General features: G+C 57.8%; 1 protein-coding gene across 1 annotated transcript; it reads left to right on the top strand.

The window, feature by feature from the left end:
- Nucleotides 1–4,426: 4,426 nt before the first annotated feature.
- On the top strand, nucleotides 4,427–23,236 carry NCS1 (neuronal calcium sensor 1). The gene is made up of 8 exons (XM_027911672.1): nucleotides 4,427–4,630; nucleotides 17,405–17,429; nucleotides 18,912–19,050; nucleotides 19,517–19,595; nucleotides 19,704–19,792; nucleotides 20,101–20,178; nucleotides 20,564–20,680; nucleotides 21,344–23,236. The coding sequence occupies exons 1-7, from the start codon at nucleotides 4,567–4,569 to the stop codon at nucleotides 20,660–20,662; spliced, it is 573 nt and encodes a 190-aa protein (XP_027767473.1). The 5' UTR covers nucleotides 4,427–4,566; the 3' UTR covers nucleotides 20,663–20,680; nucleotides 21,344–23,236.
- Nucleotides 23,237–27,881: the final 4,645 nt, after the last annotated feature.

Genomic DNA, 27,881 nt, shown 5'->3' with positions numbered 1-27,881 from the left:
ATGCTGTGCAATATGAAATTAATTTATAGTGGTCACAGCCACTAGGGCTGGTCCAGTTCAAGTCTCAGTGTGTTTTGGGTTATAAATCTTTATAAATCTTGATTTTTTGAGGGCTTTCTTATTTAGTCCTATATATAGCTCAGCTATCAAAGCAGTTGCAGTGGTAAATGCCAGCGCTGGGTACTTGCTGTGACCCGCAGTGATACCAGGGGCGAAGCAAGAGCAGCTCACTCGCATCTTGTCAAGCTTAAAGGAGCTTCAGGAACACGCTGGCTGGTGAGCTGGAAGCTGTGGAGCCCCATTTAAAGCTGCTCAGAGCCTTGAGATTAACCCACATGTAAAACTGCTGTAATCTGAGCTGAGGGTGATGCCTGGGAAGCCGAGGATGTCCCCAGGACTAGCTGATGCGTTCCTGTGTTTGTGGTTGTTGCATCAGGATGTTGAACTCACTTTACTGGCATTTTTTTTTCCAAATCCTCTCAAAAAGCAGCTATTTTGGTGGCTCTCAGTGCCAGTGGTGACCACAGCTTGTCTAGGGGAGCAGCCAGCGCTGATGCCAATAATTCCTTTGGCTCTTTTTCTGACTGAGTCAGATCACTCAAGCATTAACCTTAAAATAGCAACTATTTTTGCAGTTGATATAATTAATCTTCTGTGTGTGTATGTTCTTTCCCCATCCCAGGCTCTGAAGCTTCACCACTCCCCTGCTGACCCACTCCCTCTGCTTTGGCACAAAAAAGCTCTTAGCAAAACTTGGCTTTTCCACAAAAAGAAAGCACAAAGTACAGGCTGTGTGTGCTCTGCTTTGTGAGTTCCCTGCTAGGCAAAAGCCATTTGTTGGTGCCTGCAGTCACAGATTCCTCGCTCATGTGGTCTGTTGGTTTTGGAGCATCTTCTTCATCTGATTTGGGGTGGGTGGGTGTGGAAGGGGGACGTTCACAAGCTGACAGGTCTGGGGTTGACACTGACCACAAAGACGACAGTGATGGGTGGGTGGATGTGTGGGTTTAGTGATGCAGCAGGAAAAGGGGTGTTGGTGAAGTCTGAAGCCTGAGTCGACCCTGTGTGGAGCCTCATCCAGCCCTGGGAAGTGGAGGAGAAAGGCAGGGGATGGGCTGAGCCTGGATACTGCTACCCCATCCCCAATTTCCTGCCCCAAAAACAGCTCCAGCCATGCCCAACATGGGGTTCAGAAGGTGCTGTGCTTGGGCTGTGTTACACCACTGATTTTTCAGGTCACAGCACAGCAGTGAGGGGGATGAAGGAGGAAAAAAACCCACCTTTTGTGATGAAGCACAGAGTGAGAACACTCAGTCAGGGGGAAATGCACCTCGCTGCTTGGATGCAGCGCTATTCCCACGAGGCAACTGCAATCCTGACAATTAAATCAGGAAGGGGAAAACCCCCGTGATGGCGTCTGAGGATGCTGATGAAATGTGTGTGGTGCGGAGAGCCCACGTGGAACAAAAGGCTGCGTGGCTGAGCCTGACAGACTTTGCTGTGTCCTGGGGAAAAAGAACTCGGGGGGTTTTATTAAACATTTTCAAGTAAATACCCCAGGAAGGAAAAGCTTTCTGCAGACACGCACTCGGCTGCGCAGCCCACGCAGCTTTTACAGTCAGTGCGTGGAGCATCCTCAGATCCCATCCCAACCTCCAGCGCTGGCGCGGCAGGAGAGGTAAAAGCTTCCCTTTTAGCAGGACCCCGCTCTGACCGCGGCAGCGACAGCAAATATCGCCCAGGGGATGATCATTTCCATGGCAGCGCGTTGCAATACGGTGAGCAGACAGCGGGTGCACCGCGAGCGGCACACGCTGTTGCCTGATCAAAAAGCCAGCCCGGGTCAGGGCTGGGCAGGCTCTGAGCTCGCCCTGCAGTCACTGGTGGTGAGGGGATGCGAGCACTGCCCGAGGTCTGCCTTGGAAGAGAGGGCCAGGGGGATTTATAAAGCAAAACTTCCCTCAAGAGCTGGCCCTGCATTTTTCCTCTCTGAGCAAACAACCCAGCTCCTTCCCCGGCACACTGACCACATTCAGCTGGACACGATTGTCTTGTGCCCCGTCACTCTTTAGATTTCAATCCCATCAGCCCCAGGAGTCTTGCCAGGCTAGGGCTGTGTTTCTCTGGTTGTAGAAATGTCACCTTATCTCAGAAAATGCCACCGGTGTTGTTATTTAAACAATAATAGGGTTAAAGTTAATAATTAGGAAGCGAAAGTGACTGGCTTGCACAGTTTCCAATTACTTTTCTCCTCTCATCTGTGTGATCTGAGCTCTCTCCTCAGCATTCCCTGTGGTGGAGGCAGGGTAGAGTTTTAAATAGAATTAAATCCCTTTAACATCAGTTTTGCAGCAGCAGAGCTCGTGCTAAAATGCCTGTGCCGTGCAGGGAGGGTTTGGGACCTCGCTGGTCCCCCCAGTTGGGAACAGGACAGGTTGTGCTCTGCACACAACAGGAACACCCCAGCTGCAACACAGCTACAACCCAGGGACCACAGATGAAGGGAAAACTCTGCAAAATATGGTGTTTTGCTGATGGGCAGAGAAGAAGGGGCTGCACAGGGCATTTTGAAGCTCAATTGAGCCCCAACCTGGAATCTGCTGAGGCCTGTGCCGGAGTCACGGGCAGGCCTTTGTCCCCAAAAACTCTGCAAGTGCTGGAAGTGACTGGGAGGGGTTGGAAGTGAGACACGAGCCTCGCAGAGCTCCCACTGCCACGTGTTTGTTGCCAGCCCCTCACGGCTCAGTGCCATCCCTCCAGCTTGCCCCCAGGGTGTGCCACTGCTGGGACACGGTGACAGGGTTTTATACCCTCCTGCCATAACGAGCTCGTTTGTGTGAGGCTGGGGAACAGCAGAGGAGGCGTTTCAGAAACATCCAGCTGGGGAATGTATCCCTGGAGAAGTGAGTGTCAGGCAACATTTGGCTGGTTGAAAACAATAAAGGTGGGGAGAGCAGCGCTGTGTCAGCTGCACTTCCCTGTCCCCTCTGCAAATACCCCAAGTGTTATGTTGGGCTCTCTGCAGCCTCACAGACGGGTTTGACTGTATCCAGGCACGGATTTTCCCCCTCCTTGGCTGTTACCACAGCAGTCCAGGCATGCCTGGGCAGCTCCAGCAGGGCCCTCATTGCAACACAGGAGGGAAGAAAACTGTATTTATCGTGTGCATCGGTACAGCTAATGACTGCACAGACACAGAGAGCTTTTGTGGAGGCATAAAGCCCTGCATGGGTTTGAGGTGGTGGGGCTGCTGGGTGCCACAGCTTTGAGCACTTGTATGGTTTCCTGGTTGCACCACAGACCTGCTGTAGGTTGAATCTGTGGGGTTTTGGAAGCGGTTGGGCTCGGTCTCTCTATATGCACGTTGCAGAATGAGTGAAGGCACACAGGAGCCCTGGGCTGAGAGGACTGTAGAGTCACAGAATGGTTTGGCTGGGAAGGGATCTTAACCTCCTTCCAACCCCCCTGCCATGGGCTGGGACACCTTCCACTACACCAGGTTGTTCAGAGCCCCATCTAACCTGGCCTTGAACACTTCCAGGGGTGGGGCAGCCACAGTTCTTCTGGGAAACCTGTGCCAGTGCCTCACAGGGAAGAATTTCCTCCTAATATCCAATCTGAACCTGCCTTCTTTCAGTTTGAGGCCATTCCCCTTGTCCTATCATTCCATGCCTTTGTCCAAAGTCCCTCTCCAACTCTCCTGTAGCCCCCTGATGCACTGAAAGACTCTGAGGTCTTCCCAGAGCCTTCTCTTCCCCAGTCTGAATGCCCCCAGTTCTCTCAGCCTGCATATCCTGAGCTGGAAGGGATCCACAAGGATCCAATTCCTCCAAGTCACGAGCAGACCCCTCTTCAGCTGGGGCACGCAGGGTTTGGAAGGTGCTTCTACAACTGGGGGTACTGCTGTCCCACCAAGGTCACCCCCGCACTCCGGGCTCAGCCTCGCTCCAGCCTCCTTGTTCCCACCGCCAGCTCCCGCATCCCATCCCTCCTCACCTCTCAGCTGCCCATCAACCCCCTGGGGCAGCGCTCCTACCCCCAGCACCCCCCCAGTATTTCTCCCGGGCCGTTCCCGCTCATCGCCGCGGAGCTGCTCGGTGAGGGGGAAAAGGGAGGGATCGCGGCGGCGGGGGCCGCTCTGGAATCCCCCTCCCTCCAAGGGGAGCGGCGGGGCCGTGCCGGAATTCCCCCCCCTTCCCTGCCCATCCCGCTCCCCATCCCGCTCCCGCAGCGCGGGGCGGGGCGCGCCGCCCCCCACCCGCCCCTCCGCGCCCCCGCGGCCGCTCCGCGCCCGGCGGCGGAGGGCGGGGAGGGCGCGTTGTAGCCGGGGACACGCACACGGACACGCACACGCAGGGCGGCCCCGCAGCGCGGCTCTGCGGCCGAGCCCCGCCAACAAAGACCCCTCTCCGTGTACCCCCTCCGTCCCCCCCGCCCTTCGCCGGCCGCGCCGCCGCCCCCCGCGGGATGTAGCCGGGCCGGGAGCCCCAGCGAGGCAGCGGCCCCGCCGCTCCGAGCCCCGCAGCGAGGCCGGGAGGCGGCGGGCTCAGAGGCGCTGCCGCCACCATGGGCAAATCCAACAGCAAGTTGAAGCCTGAAGTTGTGGAGGAGCTGACCAGGAAAACGTACTGTGAGTGCCCCCGGGGGGCTCGCCGGGGGGATGCGGGAGGGATGCGGGGGTGTCCGCGGGTCCCCCTGGGTCGGTGCCGCGGCGGAGCGGCGGCTCCTGCGGGGCCGCTCCCGGGGAGGGCGCAGGCTCGGCCGGGCTTTGTTGGAAGAATTCAGGGATTGGCTTGGGAGGAGGAAAAAACCCATAAGGCAGCAGAGACACGGAGAGGGGCAGCGAGCCAGGGGAACGCGCCGTTTTCTTACAAAAAACCCTCCATCCTCCGTGGCCTATTTCTTGAGCCTCCGGGAACGGCGGGGCCAGGGCCGCATCCTGCCCGCCCGCGGCGCCCACCGGAGCATCGCGCCCTCCTTCGCCGACCCCCCGCCCATGCCCCGAGCATCCTTCCCCCGGGCTGCCCGGCCCCCGGTACCCAGGGCCCGCCGCGGGGATTGTCCTCCTTGGAGCCAGGCAGCAGCTCCCGGAGTCTGGGTGGCTTCCAAAGTTTGGGTGCGTTAGTTGGAGGGGTTCCCTTTGTTATTGCGCTCTGAAGTGAAGAGACCTACACCGGCGAGTTCGGTATTTTTCTGAGTATCTCAGTATTGGTTTAATAACCTGATTTTCTAATCGAGCGGCTTTCCCGTCTGGACTTCCACGTTAATCTTATTAACCTGGCTGGTGCCTGAGCCATCTAGTTTTAGCAAAATTAGGTGTTGGGTTTGTTTTTTTTTAACCTGAAGGATGCACAAAGGAAACAAAGGCTTTGGTGGCTCAAGTTTGCCTCCCCGCTTGCGGGTCGCAGATATTCCCTTAACGTGCAGCAGACCTGCGAGCTCTCCCCGCTGTCATTGCTGCAGTCCCACGGCAGCGCTTACCCAAAAAGGCAATAGATTAGGATGCAGCAAGTTCTCCCATATGGAGAAGAGGCAATACTGGTGCATTGCACAACCCTACACGCGGGGTTGCTCTGCCGTGGCAGAGCAGGCAGGGGGAGGGCAGGTTGCAGGGGGCCATGTCCTCATAGCCAGAGAGGGAGTGATGGTTTGGGTACCCCAGCTGGGTTTCCTCAAAGTGCTCAGGCAGAAGAAATAGTGAGAAAGAGGCAGTGCTGGCTGGGCACAGCCCCTGCCTGGAGCTGGAGCTGAGCCCTGGGTTTTGGTGTCCTCACTGCAGCTGTCACCCACGGCAAGTGCAGCCACACCAGGCCAGGTACAGTTATTGCTGTGCTGCAGTGATGATCTGATCTCTGATGAAGAGGGGTCAGGGGACAGCCAGCCCCAGCACAGCCTTGTCTGCTGGTGATCTCCTGCATGTTGGGCTTTCTGCACCCCTGGGGTGGCTCCTCTCTGTGCCAGGAAGGTGCAGCCCCAGTGGGGCCAATGTGGGGCACATGGGCAGTGATGTCCCTTGTCTTACCTGCAGCCACAGCCACCCAAACACAGTGCTGGCGAAACCATCATCTGTGGGCACGGGGATGTTTTCTTGCTGGATAAGGCCAGTAGAGAGTCATTGCCTTTTTCATCACTTCACTCCCAACTTTCTGCTCCTCTCTTTCGGGTGCCCTCCTCTTTCCACTGCACCTTTTCCAAGAAAGATTATGGTTCTCTGATCTCTCCCTGGGTGAGTTCCCAGCCTGCCTGTGGATTTGCCTGCCTGCCCTGGACCTCTCACTGCCTCTTTGCCAAGGTGCAACAGACCCATGTGAGCCGTGCAGGTGAGGCAGCAGCACCTGGCAGCCACACCACGAGGCAGCACATGGCTCTTGGCATGGCCAGAGCCTGGTGCAGCATCCCAGCGTGCCCCAGCAGCGTGTGGCTGGTGGTGTGGTGCCTGTCAGGGAGAGCCGTCGCTAATTCCAGGCTCTGTTTGTTGATCTCTGCTCATTCCACCTCGTGTCTCTGGGATTAATTACTTTTGCTGAGCATTTCTGCCCCTTTTCTGCAGCTGTCAAGGCGAGCGTGCGTTCCCTTGTCTGGCAAAGCACTTCACAGGGCCCTCCCAGGCACGGCTGAGAGCCTCTGATTTATCTTCAGACCCTGAGAGATTGGAAAGAGATTAATTTCCTTCTGTGTTTTGGGGAATCCAGGCAGAGGAGAGGCAGGTAGGAGGGCAGGGCTGTGCTGAGTACGGTGGGAGGGACTGATCCAGACCTCGGTGCTGTGGCTGTTGGAACAGCTGGAGCAGGGGATAATCATACCCACAAATCCACGGAATATTCAAGAATTTCTGGGGGCCTGCTTGGGAGAGGTTTTGCTCCACAGCACGGTGGTATTTCGGCACCTTTCTGTCAGATGCTGGTGACCATCCCGAGAGCATCCCTGGCCTGTGGTGCCTGTCCCGTGTTCTGGCTGCCACGTTACTGAGCAGGTGCCACCCCTGCCTCGTGCATGGTGCTGCTTCTGCTGCTGCTGCTGCAGCACATCTGGGCAGATGTCTCTGGGAGCCTGAAACTGGCAGGTGATGATGGGGACCCGCTTTTGTCCCAGGGAGGCTCCTGAGGCAGCGTGAGCCGTGGCTGTGGTATGTGAAGGGCTTCTCCCACGCTGGGATTTCCTTCTGTTGCATCATTTTCTGTTTGTGTGATTTCCACACAAAATTAGGCAAATAACAAAAAGCCCCTTCTCTGTTCTGCAGGATCAGAGGGATGGGAGGATGTCGCCCCCCCTCTCCCCATCCCATACGGCTTTTTTGCAGATTTATCTCATCCATGGGACGCTGCAGTCCGTGCCTGTGTCTCCTCAATGTTCTTCCAGTGCCTGGTGGCTTCTTGTGTCCCCTGTCCCCTCTGGGGCCTCCATCTCCCATTTGTGGCGTTTCACTGCTCGTAGCAATCCTGGGACAAGCAGGTGGTGGGAACAGCCAGGAGAGGAGTCTGGGATGTTTTGTGTGCCAGGACAATTGTAGGCAAGGTGGTTGAGCTGAGGATGCTGCAGAGCTGCCGTCAGCGGCCTCTGTGAGCGCTGAGAAATATTTTACTGCGTGTGTTCAGAGCAGGTTGTCCCAGGCCCTGCTGGGAACCGGACATGGAAAGGCAGGAGCCTGGAAACCTCTTCTCTTGGCTCCCCTCCCCACTCCGCTCCTGACTTACAGTGCTGGGGGCCAGGTTTTAATGGCACTTGGACACCTAAAGGCAGAGAAGGACATCTGAGGGCTTCTTTGAAGTGCTGGCTGCCCAAGTTCCGTTGGTTTGGACCCATCACCACGTGCACTTCTGCATCTCTGGGCACCTGTGTGCCCAGGAATACCTGGCAGTGGAGAGCTCACCCATCTGCCAGGTGCTGGAGCAGGGCTGGTGGGGAGAGCCAGACTGAGGGGTGAGGATTTAACCCTCCTCAGAGGCCAGGTTGGTGGCACAGAGGAGCATGCAGGAGAAGCCAGTGCCTAATGAGAATAATACTGAATAATAAATTATGCAGTTCTTTGTACTTCTATGCATCCTTTCATCTGAAAGCCCTCGAAGTGCTTTATAATAATTAATTTATTAATCTTCCTCATGCCTCATTGTGGTAGCTCAGAGGTGCAGTTCTGTGTTGTGTCCCAGGAGGTGGTAACTCCTGAGACTCGAAGGAACCACCATCCTCCCTGGATCACATCTGACAATCCCTCTTCTACAGGGATTTAAACCTGAGCTTAACTTGGGCCAGGTGCTCAGAGCTCAGGGCCACAGTGGGATTTGGGATTGTGCTTAAGAGCCTTGTGGGGCCATTCAGAGGGTTCTGCTAAGCTGGAGATTTGTGAAGGTCCTGGGGTGTGGCTGCAGCCTGCATGAAGTCTGTAAAGTACACATGTGCAGTTGTGGGTGCAGAGTATGTGTTCTGGGTGGAAATGGCTTGACATGGACTCCTGGCAGAGAAATTGGGAGAGAAACACAGTGCCAAGTGTCCCTTCTTGCAGCAGCGCTCCCAGGCCAGCCCAGCCACAGCACTGCCAACCCTTAAAATCATGGAGCAAGCTTAACAACGTGAGGTTGTTTCAGAAGAGCGTGTTAGCCCTTTTTTTCTTTAAATATTTTGGGGGAGGATTGGCTTTCAGGGTTCCCTCTGCGTTGCCTGCGTGCAGAACCAACACCGTATTATTTTGATGCCAACTGCAATAGCTGAGCAATCCGTCACGCTCGGAGCCGAGCCGGTGCAGCAGCATCGCTGCTGGGGCTGGGCCGGGACCAGGGGGATGGTCCTGGTGCTCTGGGGGCCACGGTGGGACTCCAGTGAAGGCGTGGGAGCCACGGCAAGGGTGCTGAAGCGGCATCCAGGCTGCAGAGCGGGTGCGGGGAGAGGAAGATGCTCTTTTCCCAAGAACCGCGTCCCACCCACCGTGATCTATTTTGTGGATTTCTAAACTCACTCCGGCATCATCATCGTTTTCTGCTCTTTTACAATAAGCCACAGAATTGGCTCTGCTGCTCGACAGTAATGCAGGGAATTAATGGGCATTAGTTTAAGAGCAAACGATAAACATATTGATTTGTAGTTACGGGGGTACGTGGTGGCGGGTGAAATTCTGTGGGAAGGGAGAGGAAATTCTACGATTGCAGCAGTTTTCAGCCAGGAAAATCACTTGGTTCCTCTCTGGGGAAGCCAGGCTGGGGCTTTACTCCATCGTGCCACCCCTGTGCCGGGGAAATGTGCTGCTGGGGTGGTGGGCAGGAGCAGAGGAGGGACCTCAGAAGCTCCCCACTGCTGCTGCTTTATTTTTAGCCTCCAAAGAGTTTGGCCCCAGGCACTGGGTTTCTCTGCCAGGTTGGTTCGTGTTGAAATCCCTCCTGTTGCTCATCCAGCAGAAAGTGGGGTGAGCTGGCCGGGTGGCTACGGGCCCGTTATCCCTCAGTGGCAAATGCTGGGTGGAATTTTCACGGTGCTGGGTGGCTTTTAACAGGGGATGGAGTGACAGGACAAGGGGGAATGGCTTCACACTGAGAGAGGGCAGGGTTGGGTTGGATACTGGGAAGAAATTCTTGATGGTGAGCATGGTGAGGCCCTGGCACAGGTTGCCCAGAGGAGCTGTGGCTGCCCCATCCCTGGAAGTGTTCAAGGCCAAGTTGGACAGGGCTTGGGGTCCCAAGGCAGGACGATGGGCAGGATATGCCAGAGGGATGCCCAGGGGCTGGTGTTTGGTTGGGCCTTGTTTTTACTGCAGCCACGTGTGACCCAGAGCTGTGAAGGTGGTTGCTGTGGTTCATGCTCACTGCAAGTTTGATGGGGACCTTCTGTGCTGCCTTCAGAAGGCTGTGACAGTCTGGAGCCACCTCCAGCCCAGTCCCCAGGAGACCCCAACCTGCTCCCAGTGAATCTCACGACTGGGCATCCCATGTGCACGTGGGCCTGGGATCCCATCAGTTGATAAAAGCAAAGCAAGTTTTGGAGGGTGTCAAGAGCAAACTTTGAGGAGCCCCTGCGATCCCTGGGAGCTGCTTGCAGTGCCGGGGTGGGAAGGTGGGGACGTGACCAAGGGCCCTGAGGGTTCCCTCTGCGGCAGAGCGGAGCAGCCGTCCCCGCCGGCCGCGCTCGCGCCGCTGCTGCTCCGGCATCAGAAGAATCACATTTCATTTATCCCCTGACATGTTAATGGATCTGCTTAACCACTCTCCTGACCTTTGCTGCTGCCGCTATAATTAAGGTTGTGAAACAAGAAGCTCTGAAGGCATCAAAGGAAGCGGCTGCCTTGGGGAGGAGCCTGCGGATGCGCTCGCTCTGTTATCGGGGTGACATTTGTGGGGTTGCTTTGTTCCTCCCTCCCCTCCTTGTTCTTTTGGGAGCTGGATGGCAAGAGGAGCCAGGGTTTGTGCCCTGGGCAGGGGTGGTCGTGGGGTGCTCAGCCCAGGACAGGGTGTGTCGCTCTCATCTCCATTGCTGTGGGTTCCTCAGCCTGGTGGTGCTGGCACAGGGCTCTCTCCTCACACCTCCGGCATGTTCTCCCTTCAAGGCATGTTTTTGCTTTCCAACTAGAAGGAGGGCTGCCTGTGCTTTTTCCACCACTTCAGCCACCTGTATTTCTCCAGCATCTTCTGATCGATGGCCAGGCCACATGGAGCTGCTCCGGGTGTTGGTGTTACCCCTCGGTGAGCTCTGGTTCCTGCAGGAGAGACCAGGAGGGTGGCAGAGGTGGCCTTGCTGTCAGTGAGGCTCTGCCCTGAGAATCCTCCTGACTTTCCCAGGCCATGCTGAAATCCCCGTGGCTAAGGCATGGATTGAGCAGGGGGCAGGGAGCAGCTGCCCCACACACAGCTGGGCAGTGGGAATGCTCCATGCCTGTTCCCAGCAGTGCTGGGGATGCTCAGCTGCACCAGGGCATTGCTGCATTGGCTCATGGGGAAGCCAGGATTGAATCCAGTCTGGGATAGACCTGTCACAGCCACCAGTTCCAGCTGTGGGGGTGCTCCAGTCTGATTCATTAATTTCCAAATGAAGGCACCATCCTTTGCCCTTCCTCTGCTGCCTTTGCTGCAAAGAGCAACTGCTGCTTTTTTCCTTAAACCCAATTTCCAAAGCCTAATGTCGGGCCCTTAAATATTTAATAAAGTCTAAAAAGGATTTCAACTGCATATTGGCTTTCCTGTTGGTACCGGCCCCGGGGGAGATGAGAACAGAACTGCTCATGGGCCTGTTTATCCAGTCTGGGAGCAAGACAGACCACTAATGGTGAGGAAGTGCCAAATGCACAGGCAGCGCTCCCGCGCATTGCTCCGTGTCTCCGTGACAAATGACACCAATAACACTGTTGGGCTTGCGCTCCCAACATCTTGGAGGCTCCTGAACCCGCCACAGTGCTGGCAGTGTGTGTGTCTGATGGGGAGAGAAGTCAGATTTGGTGAGGTGGGATGGGGATGTCCTGCTCCAACAGGTAGGCAGCTCCAGCTGTGTCGGTGACAAGGCAGTGGGGCTGCTCCCACATCCCTTTGGGATGTTGCAGGGATGGATACCTGCATGGGGACACCCCAGCCTGTGGGTGATGTGTCTGGGAACAGGGATGAGCATGGGGCTGAGATGGGGTGGTTTGGGCAAGGTGCAGCTGGTCATCTCTGGGAGCAAAAGAAAATGTCATCGGGCAGGTTCCTGCCGTGGTTGTTTTCTGGTGCCAGGGTCATGTTTTAATGCCTCTTCTCCAGAGCTGTCCCTATGCCACCCAGGAGCAGGAGCAAAGCCCAGCCTGGGCATTCTGGTGGCCCTGGAGCTGGAGCTGAGCCCTGACACAGGGCATGGAACGGTCTGCTCTGTAATGGTTAACCAGGACATCGTTATGGAGTTCAGCCTGGGTCTGTGTTTGCAGGTGTGAAGTCTGCACAGAGTACCTGCTGTACCAAGGCCAAGGGTCACCCTGAGGGGACTTCTACAGTGGTGTTTGTTCAGACTGTGATGCTGAGCCCAAATCTGGCTCCCAGGGGTCGGAGTGAGATCGGAGCGAGCGCACGCACACGCTGCCGAGCCGGGCGGGAGGGAGCTCGAAGCTCATAATTGGTCAATATTAACATCGTGATGATGTTGAAAGTGGAGTTTGTATCAGATTTATATTCAGAAAATTCTTAAATATGTGTTTCACAGAGGCAAGGGGCGGAGTGTGTTGGGCATAAATTGCAGGGTGTGCGGGGCTCACCCTGGAGCACCCTGGTATTTTACGCATGAGGGAGCGATTAGCGCACGCATCAGCACCCCAGTCGTTTCCTCATCCGTGCCCAATAAGTTCATGCATGAGCACCCAATTAACACACACATGAGCACACCATTAATTTACATGTGAGCAGCCGGTTGATTTATGCATGGGTGCCCAGTTAATTCGTGCTGGATTGCCTGCTTTTCTGTGCATGAGCGCCCTGGTGGCTGATGCATGAGTGCCCAGTTAATTGGTGCATGTGCCTCCAATCAGTTCATGCCTGAGTGTCCAATTAATTTATGCATGAGCACCTGATCCACTCACACCTGAGTGCCCAATTAGTACGTGCACAAGTGTGTTATCTACTAATTACACTAATTTACACATGAGTGCCCAATTAGTTCACGCAGGAGTGCCCAGCGTGTTGACGCGTGACTGCTCAATTAGTCCGTGCATGAGCGCCCCAGAAATTCATGAATACCACAAAAAATTGATGCATGAGCCCCCAGCTGGTTTTTGCATGAGAGCCCCTTTCACTCATGCCTCAGCACCCCGGCAGTTCATGCATGAGCACCCAATTAGTTCACCTAGAAGCACCCACATAATTTATGCACGAGTGTCGAATTAGTCCATGCATGATCTCCTGGTGTATTTTTGCATGAGTGCCCATCTGGCTCAGGCATGAGTGGCCAGTTAGTGCAGGCCTAAGTGTGCACACTTTGCTCATGCAGGAGCACCCACTGCATGCACGTGGATGCCCAATTTCTCATCATCCTGGGGCTGTGTTGAGCCTCCACAGCAGGTTTAGGCAGCCTCAAACCTAATGGGAGCCCAGACTGGGATGCTCAGGGACCTGTGGGGATCCTGTGAAAGAGCAGCAGAGCCTGCCATGACTCAGTGGGTGGTGCTGGACCAGTTAGTTGCCCGTGGGTTGGTGGCAGAGCCCATGACCCGGCAGAGCTGGAGTGCCCTGTGGCGGTGAGGGAAGCTACTTTGTGGCTGGAAATAATTAACTGGTTTCCTGATAAGGTGGTGGTGGCCATGGCCCTGGGGATCAAGGGGCTTCAAGGTGCTGTTGTAGTGGCTGGAGTGAGGGGGGACTCCCCCCCAGCTGCTGCCTGGGGACGGTGCTTGCCAAGCCTTTGTTTGCCACACAAAGTCAGACCTGTGCTATGACTGTGGCACACAGGGACTGGGCTGAGTGTGCACGGTCCTGCTCAGGATCCAGCCCTGTGGCCACGGCCAAGCCCCTGCCGTTGGACAGGCAGGGGAGGCGATAGCAGCACAACAAAAAGCCCGGTGGGACTGGAGCATCGTGTCACCTCATGAATCCCGCTGTGGCCAGGGGGCCCTGGAGCGTTTCGAATTTGGCCACCTCCTGCCCTCCTTCCTGCTGCCCCGGCCCTGCCACGGTCCAGCGAGCAGTGAGCTCCCCTGCAGCAGGGTGACGGATGGGGATTTGCAGTCCCGGGTCCCTCCTCTCCTCGCTGCCTGCAAAACACAAATTAACAGGCTCGAGCACTGATTAACCAGAGCTGATTCTTGCTGCAGTGGCAGCTGGGTGGTGGGAGGAGAGGGGGCACGGGAAGGGCGGGTGGTGACGGAGCTGTCAGTCCTCGCCTGTGTCGCTGGGATTGATGGAGAGGTGGGGGGACAGGGTTTGGGGGGGAGTTTGGGTACCGGTAGCTGGGAGGGGGTTGCCGGGGGCTCCTTGGAGGCTCTGCCCTTCTGTGCTCTGTGAGATGCGCAGCCAAAACCCTCCTGCCAGCTGAGGCGGGAGCAGGAACGGACCGACCAGCGCTGCCAAGGGCAGCGAGAGCCCGTGGCCGTGCGGGGCAGCTCCTGAGCTGCTCTGGGTGCCTGTCCCCACTGCGTGTCCCCGTCCCCACTGCCTGCGGTGTGAACCCAGGCTCGGCGATCCCCCGTTCTTTGCCGCGGAGCAGCGATGTGCTGTCACCGCTGCCGTGCGGTGATGTTCGCTCGCACGGGGCCGGAGTCTGCGGCGCGCAGCCCGGGGCTCCCTCCCCGGCTCGGCGATGCCTCTTCCAGCGCTGCGGTTCGTAACGAATGCTAATACTCTGCCTTTATTTAGAGCCTTTCATCCCCAAGGATCCCGGGGCACGCTGCTACTAACAAGCTGCTACGTGTGCTATTTATAGCCCTCCCCACAGCGGCTGCGGGAGCGGCGGTCCCTGGAGCACGGTACGGCAGCTGAGCCCAGCCTGAGCCCCGGCTTAGCCAGAGCTCGGCTCTGCTCCGGTGTGATGCTGCAGTGGGGCTGCTGTGGGTCACCCCCTTGTCCTCGGGCACCGGGGGCACACCTGGCTGAGGTTTATATCGCTGCAAATTGATGCGTATCGGCTCAGTAATCGATGCCAGGGGAGGGAAATGCAGCAGCCGCCGCTGCCACACGGGTGCTTTCTGTGAGCTTGGCTGGGCTCTGCGTGCCGGGGAGCTGCAGGGCATGGATCCGGGTGAGTGGAGGGACAGCCCTGCCTCTCCATGTGTCCCCTGTCCCCAGCCTCTGGACAGGTGACTCAGTCACACACTCAATGGTGTGTCCCCAAGGCTTCCCTGTCTGCAGGTCCAGCTGCTGGGCTGGGCATTGGCATCCCTAATCAGTGCCACTCGAGTGGCACACCCAGCAAGGTCGGAGTGGCTGGGAAGGGACAGTCGTGAAGTCGTGATCTGTCCCAGATCCGTAACAGCAGATAACAGGGAGGCAGGTACAGCTCAGGCCCAGCTCACCTGGGTCAGGGCTGGGGTGTTTCCCTGCACTGGGAACACTCTGCCCCTGCGGAGAGGGGAGATTCAGTGGCAGATTTGGAGGGGTGCACCCAGAGGTGCATGGTTTTCCAAGGGCTGGGAGATGAGGCTGTGCTCCCACCGCAGGGCAAACCCCACAGCTTCCTCCGTACCCGGAGGACAGACACTGGTACCCGTATGCTGGAGGAGGGATGTGGCTCTGCGTGGCTCCATTCCAGGATACACATTAACAAATCCCTCCTCGGGAGCCCCGTGCTGATTTTCAGGCTGGCACCTGAGTGGTTTCCTCCATCGGAAAAGCCTCTCCTGGGAGCATCACACATCCCTCCTGCGGCACGAGGGGAGCTGGCTCCATCCCTCCCTCCCGCCTCAACCCGAGCGTATCATTACCAGCATTTCTCCTGTACTAAAAAAAGCACAAATTTCTTAATTGTTTCCTGCTGGAGTTGAAAGGCAGCTCCCGGGCCCAAAATAGCACGTTGGGGGAAACGCAGTCGAACAAGAGAGAGCAGAAGGCGATTTGCCTGGAGGAGCTGAGCTGAGCCCCAACTGCAGCCTCAGGCTGCTGCTTTGGCTCCTTTCACCTGCCCCAAGGGCTGCCCTAATTCCTGCTGCTCACCCTCCTCCTTCCACCTGTCCTTCGTGGTGCCCACTTGGGCTTGATTGGGGTTGTGGAACTGGTGCCTGGGGCATCCCCTGGGCATCTTCGAGGTGGGGGTCATGGTCAGTGTGTCGATGCTTGCAGGGAAAGTGTGCATAGAAGCCTATTCCTGTAAGAGATGTCACCCAGCATCTCTCTTTGGGAAGGATGCTTCTGTGCAACCCTTTTTGTGGGATGGGGAAATCGCTTGGGACTGGCTTGACTATTGTTTTAGCCCACCCCAGCTCAGCTGCTGGATGCAGCATGTCCTTCCTGGCTCCCTCCTGACAAGAGACCTCTGTCCTTTCCCCTGTCTGCTCTTCTGCCAAAACAAACAACTCTCCAGATCCCTCCTGCAGTGCAGCCAAAGCCCTTGGTGTCCTTCATCCCAGGTACCAAGCATCCCTGCGCCTGCCCCTCCTCTTGTGAGGTGAGGCTGCCCAGACACCCCACGGTGGTACTGCCGGTGCTGCTGCCCTTTGCCATCTCCCTGGGGAGGCTGGGGTAGCCCTTCCTGGGAGAACTGCAGGCTCTGTCCCTCCAGCAACCCCTGACCTGGGATGGAGGGACCCCAAGTGCACGGGGACAGCCTTGGGCACAGCAGTTCCTGCCCACAGGGGTGCTGGAGGCAGCACCCGGCACGTGGTGGGAGAGGCCCTCGCCTCTGCGCTCTGCACCTTCTGCCAGGCACGTTACAAATCTTCCTGATGGAAAATTGCTTTCTTTTTTTTTTTTTTTTTTTCTTGCCATCCAAGGTAATTGGCATCTGTTGATGTGTCCTGGGTCTCTATTTTTATCAGCCATTTGCACATTGACATCTCCGCTCGCCTCATTATCCCTGCGCCTTTCAGACCTGTGGCTTTCCTATGGTTAGTTAGATGCAGGATGCAAAAGAAATTACTAATGAGGTTGTTCCCCCCCCTGTGCCCACCCCCTGGCACCAGGCTCCCTGCTGGCATTCTGTCCAGGCACTGCTCCTGCAGTGGGACAAGCAGGGATGGGCGCCAGCGCCCTGCCCGGCATCCCATCAGAGCCTTCCCTCTGCTGAGGACATTTGCCATCTCAGCAGCTGTCCCTGGGCTGGGGACACTCAGGATTGCCAGTGTTTGCTGTTTTCTAGCTTGTACATTTTTGGGGTTTCTCCAGAGCCTGGTGGAGCTTCCCAGGGCCTTGGGATGGGTTTGATGATGTTTCTCCAAGTGGGTCAGAGGCAGCTGGTACCTGGGGGGTTGCCAGCTCTGGGGCTGTGCCTGTGCCCATGCTCAATATGTCAGGGCCAGGCGTGTTCCTTCCCTGAGCTAACTCCAGGCAGATGTTTTGGCAGATTTTTCCGGGGGTGTTTTAGCTCTGGGGAGGTGGGAGGGCAGGGCCAGTACTGTCCCTGCATGGTCCACAGTGTCTTGCAGTGATGGTGCTGCACTCTTCTGGCAGGGACCAAAACATTTTGAGGAGCTCCCTGGTTTCAGGGCTGGAGTATCGCCAGCACCTGCAGCCCTGGTACCACTGACCACCTGGGGTGGCCCAGGCTGTGCCTCAAAAGCAGCCACTGGCATGTGGGGAACATGTGGCAGGGTGTGAAACAAGTGAACCCTGGGGCATTCCCTATGGGATTGACTGATGGGAGCCCTGGGCCACCCTCCAGGGGAATTCGCTGATGGGAGCCCTGGGACATCCTCCCTTGGAATTCACTGATGGGAGCCCCTGGGAAGTCACTGGCAGAAGTGCAGAGGAATGTGCAGCTGTCACTGCGAAAGCACTAAATTCCTGTCTCTTTTTTTCCTCTTTTCTCGTCTTTTCTCTTGCAGTCACAGAGAAGGAGGTGCAGCAGTGGTGAGTGTCTGGTTTGGTGGTGAGCTGGCAGGGGTCTGGGGACGTGGGTGAGGGCAGGGGAGCTGATGGAACTCAGCTGGCTGGGCAGAGCTGGGGGGTGCAGGAGGCATGGGCAGGGTGCAGGTGTTGTCTCACAGGAAAAAGAGGGTTCAAAAAAGGTGGAGGAAAAAGAAAATAGAGGTTTTTTCCTTGCACACCTCACGCATGGTGGGGCTTGACTGCTGCAGCCCTTGCCTCTTCCCTCCCCATATGGGTGGCACTGGGACATGGGGACTGTCCAGCTGGTGGCCATGGCCTTGGCTGCAGGAGGCCGGTGCTGTCCCAGCATGTCCCCCTTTGCAGCAGGGCCCACAGAGGCTGGCAGGGGCGAGATCCATGGCTTCCTGCTGGCACCATCCTCTCACCCCATCCCCTCCGCCCCACCGAACAGGCGCCCTAGAAAAGCCACTGCTTCCCTTTCATCTCCCTATCCCACCAGCCAAGGTTTGCTTTCTTTATCTCTTTCTCTCATCCTTCCCCCCACCCGATGAGTCATAGCTGCAGCAGCGTGGAAAAGATGTCACCGGCACTTCGGTTTCCCACCTCGCCACCCCCTTCCCCTCCCTCGTCCCGCTGCAACGGGAGCCTGACAGATCTGGGCGATGTGTTGCATAATATTCACGTACCCCACGTGGTCCCCGTGTGGTCCCTGCATGCTCCCTGCACCCACAGGTGCCACACCCTCCAGGGTGGCACTTCACAGCACCCAGGCGCCCAGAGCTGGGACCAAGGGCTTGTTGAGGTGTTTAAGCACTGCTGGGTTTTGGAGATGCCACCCCGAGGACACAGTAACCCCGCTGTGCCCCCTCAGCTCCCCTGAGCAGCTTTCACTTGGGGTTGTGCAAAAATCGTATCCTGAGCTGGCAGGGACACGCAAGGATCATCAAAGGCCAGCTCCTGGCCCTGCATATCCCAAGAATCCCACCATGTGCCTGAGAGCATTGTCCAGATACTTCTTGATCTCTGGCGGGCTCAGTGCTGTGACCACTTCCTTGGGGAGCCTGTTCTGGTGCCCAAACACCCTCACAGAACCTCAGCTGCCATTGTGCCGTTGTTTTTCACCAGAGCATGGCTGCAACATGGGGTTGCTGTCAGTCCTGTCCGGGCAGGGGGTCCCTGTCCCCTCCCAGCTCCTGGGCACTGGTTGTGGCTCTGTTGCCACTTGTGGGCTGGCAGCAGGTTGGAGCGATGCAGTGGGCACTGCTTGGTGTCACTAGTGCCACTCACTGCTTGTCCCCACTGCCACCCTCGCTGTGGTGCCCGCAGGGACCTCATCCCACAGGGGGTGGGAGGCTGCGGGTGGGTGATGGGAGTGACACAGGCAGCCCCCTGGGGACCTGCCCAGCTCCAGCCCACTGCAGCACAGGGAAGTGCCTCATCCCATCTCCCCGAGGCTCAGCGGGGAGATCCTCCTGGTGCCCATGCTCTGTCCCCCCTCCACAGGTACAAGGGCTTTATCAAGGACTGTCCCAGCGGGCAGCTCGACGCCGCTGGCTTCCAGAAGATCTACAAGCAGTTCTTCCCCTTTGGCGACCCGACCAAATTCGCCACCTTTGTTTTCAACGTCTTTGATGAGAACAAAGTGAGTGTGGGGTCCGGGGCCGCAGCCCAGGGGAGTCAGGGCTGGGCCCGTGGTGATGAGTGGGATGGGTTTGGAGCACGGCTGTGCAGCACCGGAGGAGCAAAACATTCCAGTGCTTCCTGGGGCGTGAAATGGAAGTGGCGCAGCTGGAGCGAGCGAGCCCCCGTGCTTATTTTAGTCGAGGAGAGTCACGTGGGGAAAGGCGATGAAGTGGCAAAGCAGGAGAGGAGAAACGCGATGTTTTGGTGCTGCTGACAAAAGCCCAGCCTTGCAGTGCCCCCCGCATTCCGGAGCCGCTCCTGCAGGGATCCTGCGGCCCGATCACGCTGCTGGGACTGGATGTGCATCGCTCCTCCCTCCCTGTTGCCTTCTTGGGTGTGTCCCCTCAGAGGGCACATGTGGGCAGGGAGGGCTTTGCTGGACAGGGATGGCAGCAGCGCCCTCACCCCTTCCTTGCCTTCCCCAGGACGGGAGAATCGAGTTTTCAGAGTTCATCCAGGCGCTGTCAGTCACCTCCCGGGGGACGCTGGACGAGAAGCTGAGGTGTAAGTGCTCCCCGTGGGATGCCGGTGGGCTCAGCCCCACGAGGGTGCTGGGGGGTGTCACGTGGCGGGGTGACAGTCCCAGCACCTCGGTGTTGCTCTGGCCTGCAGGGGCGTTCAAGCTGTACGACTTGGACAACGACGGGTACATCACGAGGAACGAGATGCTGGACATTGTGGATGCGATTTATCAGATGGTGGTAAGTGGGGTGGGGTGACTTGGGGGGAGCACCCTCTGGGGGTCCCTTGTGGGCTGGAGCCTGGCTCTGCTGGAATGCTGAAACACCTCCAGTTCCCTCTTTGGCCTTTTTCCGTGGGGGATTTTGGCCATCGTGGCCAAAAGGGTCTGGATCTGGCTGCTGTGTGTGGCTCTGCTGCCAACACCGTCCCCTTGCACCCTGTCCTGATGTTGGGGGTGTTGGGGGACAAAACTCGTGTCCTTGCCTGGGGACACCTTCCAGGCAGGGCACAGGTGGGTGTGTGACCGAGTCCTGTCCTGCTCCTGCAGGGAAACACAGTGGAGCTTCCTGAGGAGGAGAACACACCGGAGAAGAGGGTGGATCGGATTTTTGCCATGATGGACAAGGTGAGGATGCTTGAGGGCCTTTTCCCAGGGGCCAAAGGATTTAGGAGGTGCTTTGGTCCCCTTTCCTGCATCTTGGCTCTTGCAGGTGCCTCCTTCCCCCACCAATACAAGGTCTCAGCTGCCACCAGGATCACTGTGGGACCTCCTACATCCCCCAGAGACCCCTGTATCCATTTCAGGGTCCCCAAGGTGGCATTGCCCCACCCATGGCACTCCTCCCTGGCTGCAGGCATGGGTGGTTTGGTGGGGAAGCCGAGGCTGTGGCAGTGGGGAGGACCTGGGTGGCTGTGTGGGATGGTGTGGGTGCTGCTGGGTTCCTGGGGTGCTCGGTGCCGGGGTCACTCAGCTGGGCCAAAGTGGTGCTGTAACAGGAGTGTTTTTCCAGAATGCAGACGGGAAGCTGACGCTGCAGGAATTTCAGGAGGGCTCCAAGGCCGACCCCTCCATCGTGCAGGCGCTCTCCCTCTATGACGGGCTCGTATAGTCCCGGGGCCGAGCGGCGGTGAGTGCAGCGCGGGGGGCTGGGGGTGCCCCATGTCCCACCTCCCTGGTGCCATTCCTGTCTTCCCCAGGTGATTCTCCTCTGCTGAAGCATCAAAACACAGGCATCTCCCCCAGATCCAGAAGGGGGGCATGTGTCCCCCGTTCTGATGGTTTCTCCCAGTCCCTCCCATCCCACAGAGCACCCCCAGACCACATCCCGTGGGGATTGGCAGCATTTGCCTGTGGCACAGCTCATACTCTCATCAACAGAGGAGGCAGGAAGGCAGCTGGCATGCTGGGGGCATGGGGGTGCTCCAAAAAGATATCATAATAAAGGTTTTATTTATGTTATATCTTATTATGCCCTGGAGCTGGTGGTGTCAGGGACTCTGTGGTTCACAGCATCCCACAAATGGTGGACTGAGTACACTGTGGACTTTCTTTACCCTATGGGGCCACTTAGAGGTGTCTCATGGGGTGATTTTGGTCATCCCAGTCCAGTCAGTGTCCAGCCATGGGGAGTGAGGTGTTTTTTAACCCCATTGGAGTTCTGAGCTTTCCAAAACCCCCTCTGTGTTTCCCGCTTCGCCCTTCCGGCTGCGCTGGTGTCTCACCAGGTGGCCACGGGGATTTCTGCCCGCCCTTCTCACCCTGTTTCCCTTCTCCCTGCCCTCTCCTGCAGATGCCTGGGGGGAAGACGCTCTCCGTGCCATCCGACCACCGCCGCGCGAAGCTTGCCTGTCCCTCTCGGCCTTCCTTTCTGTTCCGCGAGCAAAGGATGCCCTCGCAGCGCGAGCTCACCCCCCTCTCTGCACTCTGAACCAGCCGCTGCCATTCGCCAACTTCTGCTTTTTCCAAAAAAATAAAATCCCCGCGCCAGACCCTGGTCTGAGCGGCAGCGAACACCCAAGACTTGAGGGCCGGGGGGAAAGGGTCGAGCGTTGCCGAAGGCAGAGTTCCCCCCCCCGGCCTCCTCGCCCCCCTTTTGCTCCCCTTTTCCTACGTTTCCGGATGGGACTGCGGATGTGCCGGCGTGGTCCTCTCCTGGGAACCAGCCGGCTGGAGACGGAGCCCAAAGGTACCGGGGGGCTGCACACCCCGGGGTGCTGCCTGTGCGGGGCAGCCGGGGAGCCGAGGCACCCACAGCGATTGGGAACAGAGTCCTGGCGTCACCCACGATGCCGCTGGCAGCCTGGCCCGGCTCACTAGGGATATATATTATATTTTTTTTTTTTTTTTTGGTAAGACAGTATTGTGCTTTCTGGTTTGGTTCTTTTTTTTTTTTTTCCTTTGGTGGAAAAAAAAGAGTAAGGCTTTTTTTTTTTTTTTTTTATATATGCCTATCTCGGCGATCGATATCCTTATTTATTTGTTGTAAATGTTGCTGCTGTGTTCTGTCTCTCGTGTGTGTGTGTCCACCCACCCAGGTGAGGATTTGTAAAGGTTTACATGCTCGTACGCTATTGCGGGGACCCGGGAGCCTGCAATAACAATGAAGCCAAAAATCTGCCTTCCCCCCCTCTCCTCCCCCCCCTCCCCGGATCCCAAGCTCCATGGGCTGGCTGCTCTTTGGAGGGGATGTTGTAGCTTTTTTTCCTCTTCCCATTCCCCTGTTGCCTGCATTTTTATGTTCACCCTTCCCTTTGGGAGCTCAGTGAGGACTCGCTCAGCCCAGCAGACTGAGCCGCTCCATCCCTCAGTCGGGCAGGGCGAGGAAACCACCGGGCACCAGAGCGTCCCTATTTCCTTTCCTTATTTCCATTTTCTCACTGCATGAAAAAGTATTAACGGAGCCCAGAGCTGGGGTTTGCATTCAGACGGGTTCCTTTGCTCTCTTCTGCTTTGCAAACGGTGGGAAGGTCTGTTTGGTGGTGGCTGTGAATCAGCCCATGTGCCGGCAGCGCTGGCGGAGCAGAGGGGGTGCATTGCTCCATCTTGCTCCTTCTCCCCATCCCAGCTGGGGCCATGTCACAGAGGGATAGGAATAAGCACTTGGTGACACCCAAATGTGGGGCTGCAGCCCCCCAGCTGTGAGAGGTGCTTGTATGGCCTCTCTGTCACCTACCACTACTCCAGGATGCGCCCCCAGCTGAGCCCCACTGGCACACACGCTGTGGGACACAGGTGGCATCTCTGCTGGAGAATAAGCATTGTGTGGGTGCTGCCACAGCTCTGTTTTTCCACCTGCCTTGGCCCCAGCCCCAGGGAAGAAGGAGCAAAGTGCAAGATGCCTGTGGGACCCCTAAAACCAGCCCTGGGCGGCCCACCCTTCCACCCCGGGTCCAGCTGATGGTGGCAGCATCTTTCTGCCCAGCTGTATCCCAGAATGTCTGCAGCTCCTGTGGCCGATCCCAGCTGGGGGACTGTCCCCATGGCAGTGGGAGGTGACAGCTGGATGTGGAGGACAGTGTCACAGGTGTCTCACGATGCAGCAGAAAAGGCAGTGCCTCAGTGTTCCCTGAGTCCTCCTTGGCACAGCAGGGACAGACGCCCCAGCCAAGGGATGCCGGTCCTTTGCTGTGCAGTCCTGCTCCCCAGTTTCAGGGCCATGTGCTTATGGTACTTTCTGATGCCCGTAAAAAAGCCACCTTTCCCCATCCCCAAGGAGACCAACCTCACATCCACGTGCAATATTTCTGCCTCTTCCGCAGTTCCTGCCCCCGAGGGTGCCCATGTTTTATTGTGGGGGAGTCATGGAAGGGGTCACCTCGCTCCCTCCCAGGGAAAACTCCTTTTCCTTGATGCTTTGTGGCCAAAATGCAACTCTCTGGGGTAGACTTTTGCAGTGCCTCCAACTTGTTGAATGCTCATCTGCCAGACTGGTCCCTTCCCGGTGCCAGTGGATGTTCCCAATGAATGTGACACTGCTGTAATCGCCTCCGCTGACAAATGAGGGACCCCGCGATGTTTGACACATTTCCTGGGCAAAGGCAAACCTCATTTGCTTTGACACTTTCCCCTGAAAAGCTTTTAATTTTTGGAGGACCTGTCAGGAGTTGAGCTCCATCAGTGCTCCCCGGGAAGTCAGCCCTGCCAGGGTGTTTGTCACGCTGAGTGTCACCGAGCAAAGTCTTTTGGCTCCAGAATTACCCCCCCACCCCGGCTGTGGATTTGGGACCCTGGCTTGGATGCTTTCAGTCGCCCTTTGGTGAGCACCGAGGGCCCCCAACTCCTCCTGAACATCACCAGGATCTCCAGCATCCCAGTACTGCTGAAAATAAGGCTTGGAGCATCTTGTGCTTGGGAATGTTGGCCTTAAACTCCTCGTGTCTCACTTTCCCCACCAGTGAGGATGAGCCATCCCCCTCTGGAAAGCGGTTCAAGTGCCCTGGCAAGCATGAGTGCTGGATATGGCTCATGGCTGCGGCCACGAGGGCTTGGCAGGACCCACCAAACATCAGACACGTGTGGAACACCGGGAGCGGTGCACGAACCACCGTGGTGGAGTTCACATCAGCGAATAATTAAGTCCAGTCTCTGTTCTGCACCTGCCCATGGCAAAAAGCAAACGGCCGACAAGCCTTGGTTTGTTTCTGTTCATATTGGGGTTCCTGGTGTCTGTCCCAAACAGAGCCCTGGCGATGGGAAGGGGACCCGAAGCACAGCCAGGCAGAGGTGCAGGTCCAGCCCTGGTGACTGCGACGTGTCCCCCCCTTCTCATTTGTCCCTGTCGGTGTTGCCCCATTAAATGCCATGTCTGTACTCTCTTTTCATTTTTCTGTCCGTGTGCTGACTGTTGCTGCTTTGTACCCGTCTTTCCTTGAGCTCTGGGGCTGGGCTGGGCTGAGCTGTTTCCCCCAGGAGCAAGGATGTGGGAGAAGGCTCTGGGGACAGATTCCCCCCTCCCTCTCCTCACAGCACAAACCAGGACCCAAGGGAGAGAGAAGCGAAGGGTTTTTCCTCTGGAGCAGCCCGTTAATTAATGTTATTTATAACGAGATCAGGCAGCCCCCAGGAGTGCTCTCCACTGTGTTGGTGAAGGGGGAGTGTTTGATTATGGGGAACCCCAGACCCTGTTTGGGCTGGGTACCAGTTGCATCTCAGCCACATGTGCAGAAGCAGATGCCTGTTGGTGCTTCCTATACCATCAGGACACTGCATCCTCGTGACATGGTGGGACTGAGGCCGTGGGACCCCCATCCCAGAGCCACTGCTCCTGAGTGGGCAGGGATGCAGGTAACGGGCTGCCCAGGGGGTGGGAAGTTCTTGGGGTCTGGGGGCTGGCTTCAAAGCAGGGCCAGGCATGGCAAGGGGGCAGCTGAAATCGTTGGCAGAGCTGCCCTCTTCCCATGTATTTAGGGTCAGGGGGGATGCAGATGTGATGGGGGGTGACCCACGCCAGCTCCTCCAAGGAGCCATTTAGTGAGGGCTTTGGAGGGGAGGGGTCTGGCTGGGGCAGGAATGAGGACTGGGGCCAAAGGAGAGAGCTGATGGCTCTGGTCTCAGTGCACAGTTTGGGGTTCAGCAGTTTTGGGGTCTCAGCTGCATGTGCCAGCCCTGCAGGAAAGCCATCCTTCCCTTCTCTCTCTGCTCCTGTGGCCACCTCTGGGCTGGGTGCTGTGTCCTGTGGGTGGGACCCCTGCCCCACCAGTGGGACCCCTGCCTGGGGGGTGGCTGAGCCCTGGGCTGAGAAGCAGCAGCTCCAGCAAAGAGCCGTGTTTGTGAAGATGAAGCCTGTGTGTGCGTCCGTGCCGGTGTCTCGGCTTGCATGCCCCGCTGCCTTGTCTTGAGATGAATTCAAGAGCAAACCAAGCAAACGAAAACTGTTTAAAAACGAAAAGAAAACAAAACGAAACCCAGGAACTTTGTGACAGTGGAAATAAAAGCTTAATGACAGTAACAAAACGGCCGTGGCTCGTGATGTGCTGGGGTGGAGGGTCTGTGCTCCCAGAGGGGCTGGGAGCTGGGCTGGGGGGTACAACCATTCAGTGCCCCAAGCACGGGGCTCTGGTGACACCAGCAGTGAGCAGTGCCCAGGGGTAAACCAGCACAGGTGTAAATAGGGATGCTCTGTGCCCTGTGACCAGGCACTGTGCCCACACCTGTGATGAGCTGTGAGGTCTCAGCTCCAGGCATGTCAGGGACCCTTCAGCCGGGTGTCACTTCTCTTTCCCCCTCCTTTTACCCAGACACAGGTGTCCCTCTGCCAGGTCCCATCCTGCCACAGTGCCTGCATCCCTTCTTCCTTTTTTTGTTTCCCACACTTGCAGCTGGGTGCCCACTGGTGCCATCCCCGTCTCTTCCTGGTCGATGCAGCAGTCTGGGAGCTGTCAGGTCGCTTTTGGCACACAGTGGCTGCACAGGAAGCTGGATGTGAATATCCCATGATTGTGCCCCATGTTCCAGACCGGAGGTGCCCCTCGGCAGCCCCCCCTCCCCGCCACTGTCAGGGCTCCCGGGGGGGCTCCCAGCCCGGACTGGGCTTTTCACGTGCGGTGGGATCGGGTTTGCCATTCTGCTCTGCCAAGTCTTCTGGAAACGAGCGCTGCAAGGCCTCTCTGCCGGCCCATCGCTGTTGTGTTTGCTCTCCTAACGAGGCTGACTAATTGTTTTCGGGTGGCCGGAGGATTTGCCCTAACGGTCCGAACAAGGGGGCTGTGTTTGCACAGGGGGTTTTGTCCAGAGGTGCCTTGTGCCAGCACATGGTGGGGGCACCCGGGGATTCCTCCCCTGTGCCAGGGAGTGCGCGAGGATGGGCACAGGCTCCAAACCACGGTGCTTGCTCAGAGGCTGTGCCTTAAGCCCCAGCAAGAAAAGGGTTAAAGCCCAGCTGGCACAGGTGCTCCTGGGAGTGGGAGCACTGGTGAATGTGGGAAGGGCTGGCTGGGATTAATTTGTTGATGGGGAGAAGCTGTTGGGGTTCCTTTGTGCCAGCAGTGCTGGTGAGAGGTGCTCCCTGCCAGGGTGCAGGACGGAACTGGGATGCAGGTTGGTGGCTGGGGATGCTCTAAGGTAGGTTTGGTGGCGCTGTGGGGTGGGGCACTCCCCCCAACTTGCAGTGAATGTGGGGGGCTGGGTGTGTGAAGCCTGAGGGAGACAAGGGGCTTTCTGCAAGCCAGGCTACAGCCCTGGCTGTGGGACAGGATGGGGACAGGCCACTAGACGGCCCCATGGGGCAGAGGTGCCATCTGCCCTGCTGCGAGGGGTGGGTCCTTGCTCACCACGAGGCTGGGCTGAGCCCGAGTCTGCAGGGACTCGTGGGGCAGAGGGATGCACTGGATAGTCCCACTGTCCTGCGTGTGGGTGATGGAATGGGTAACACCTCCGAGGTCGCCCAGCCCCTGCGTCTGGGGGAAGCAGGGCTGGTGCTGGGGGTGCAGGAGGTGCTCAGCCCTCGGTGCGCAGCCTCACCTGGAGCCGGCTCTTGGCTGTGCCTGCTCTCTGGGTCCCGCTGCGGGGGAGTTGAGCAAGAGCAGAGCATCCCTCCGGAGCAGCCATGAGCTCAGCACTCCACTTCGAGGGGAGCCAGGAAACTCTCTGCACGCTCAGCCAGCGCTCCCGGCCAAGGGCTGCCTGTGCCGGCCAAGGCTGCCTTCCCAGCCCATGTCCTGGCTCCGGCTTTGTCTGTACTTTGCGTGGCTGTTTGCTCCCTGTTCCTGGGGCAGCTGCGCTGGTGAGCCCTTCCAGAGCCCCTTGACTCCCCAGCCTCGTTGCGGACCCCCATTCCAGGGGGGTCCTTCGCCTCTCAGAGGGGGAATTTCCTTGGGGTCTCTTTCGCAGCTGTCTCTTCCCCCCTGCTGGGGGTTTGGCAGGGTTTCCCCACAGGTGCTCAGCTGCGAGCCCCCATGTCCTTCCCTAACCCCCGGCTCCCCCTGGCAGAGCAGTTCGGGTCTCTCTGAGCCGGGCTGGAGGGGTCAGGGGGCCTGGCCAGTGCTTCTGACAACCCTACGGGCTGTAGGATCTGCCTCCCAATCCCTGCATCCCCATCCTGACATCCTCCAGCCCCCACCCACCTCCCTGCCGCGTCGCTGGCTCCAAAAGTCCGGTTTTTTTCTCCCTCCCACCCTCCTCCCTCCCAGAAGTTGAACGCTGGAGGAGCAGGTCCGCAGCTGCGGGCGGCTGGGTGTTCCCTGACCGGGGTCCCGGCTCCGTCCCCACGGCGTGTGGCCCCTTCTACGCCGTGTCCCTCCCTAGCGAGGGGACAGTGCCCGGGGGGTCTGCGGGAAGGACCAGGACAAGGACTGAAGGGGTGTCCCTGGCACCTGAGGGTCTCCCCCGCG

The sequence above is a fragment of the Empidonax traillii genome, unplaced genomic scaffold (assembly GCF_003031625.1).
Source record: "Empidonax traillii isolate 1590-97213 ecotype Southwest subspecies unplaced genomic scaffold, ASM303162v1 scaffold34:size3740991, whole genome shotgun sequence".
Classification (NCBI taxonomy): Eukaryota; Metazoa; Chordata; class Aves; order Passeriformes; family Tyrannidae; genus Empidonax; species Empidonax traillii.
The sequence above is the reverse complement of the archived record's forward strand: the minus strand, read 5'-3'. Positions and strand labels throughout refer to the sequence as shown.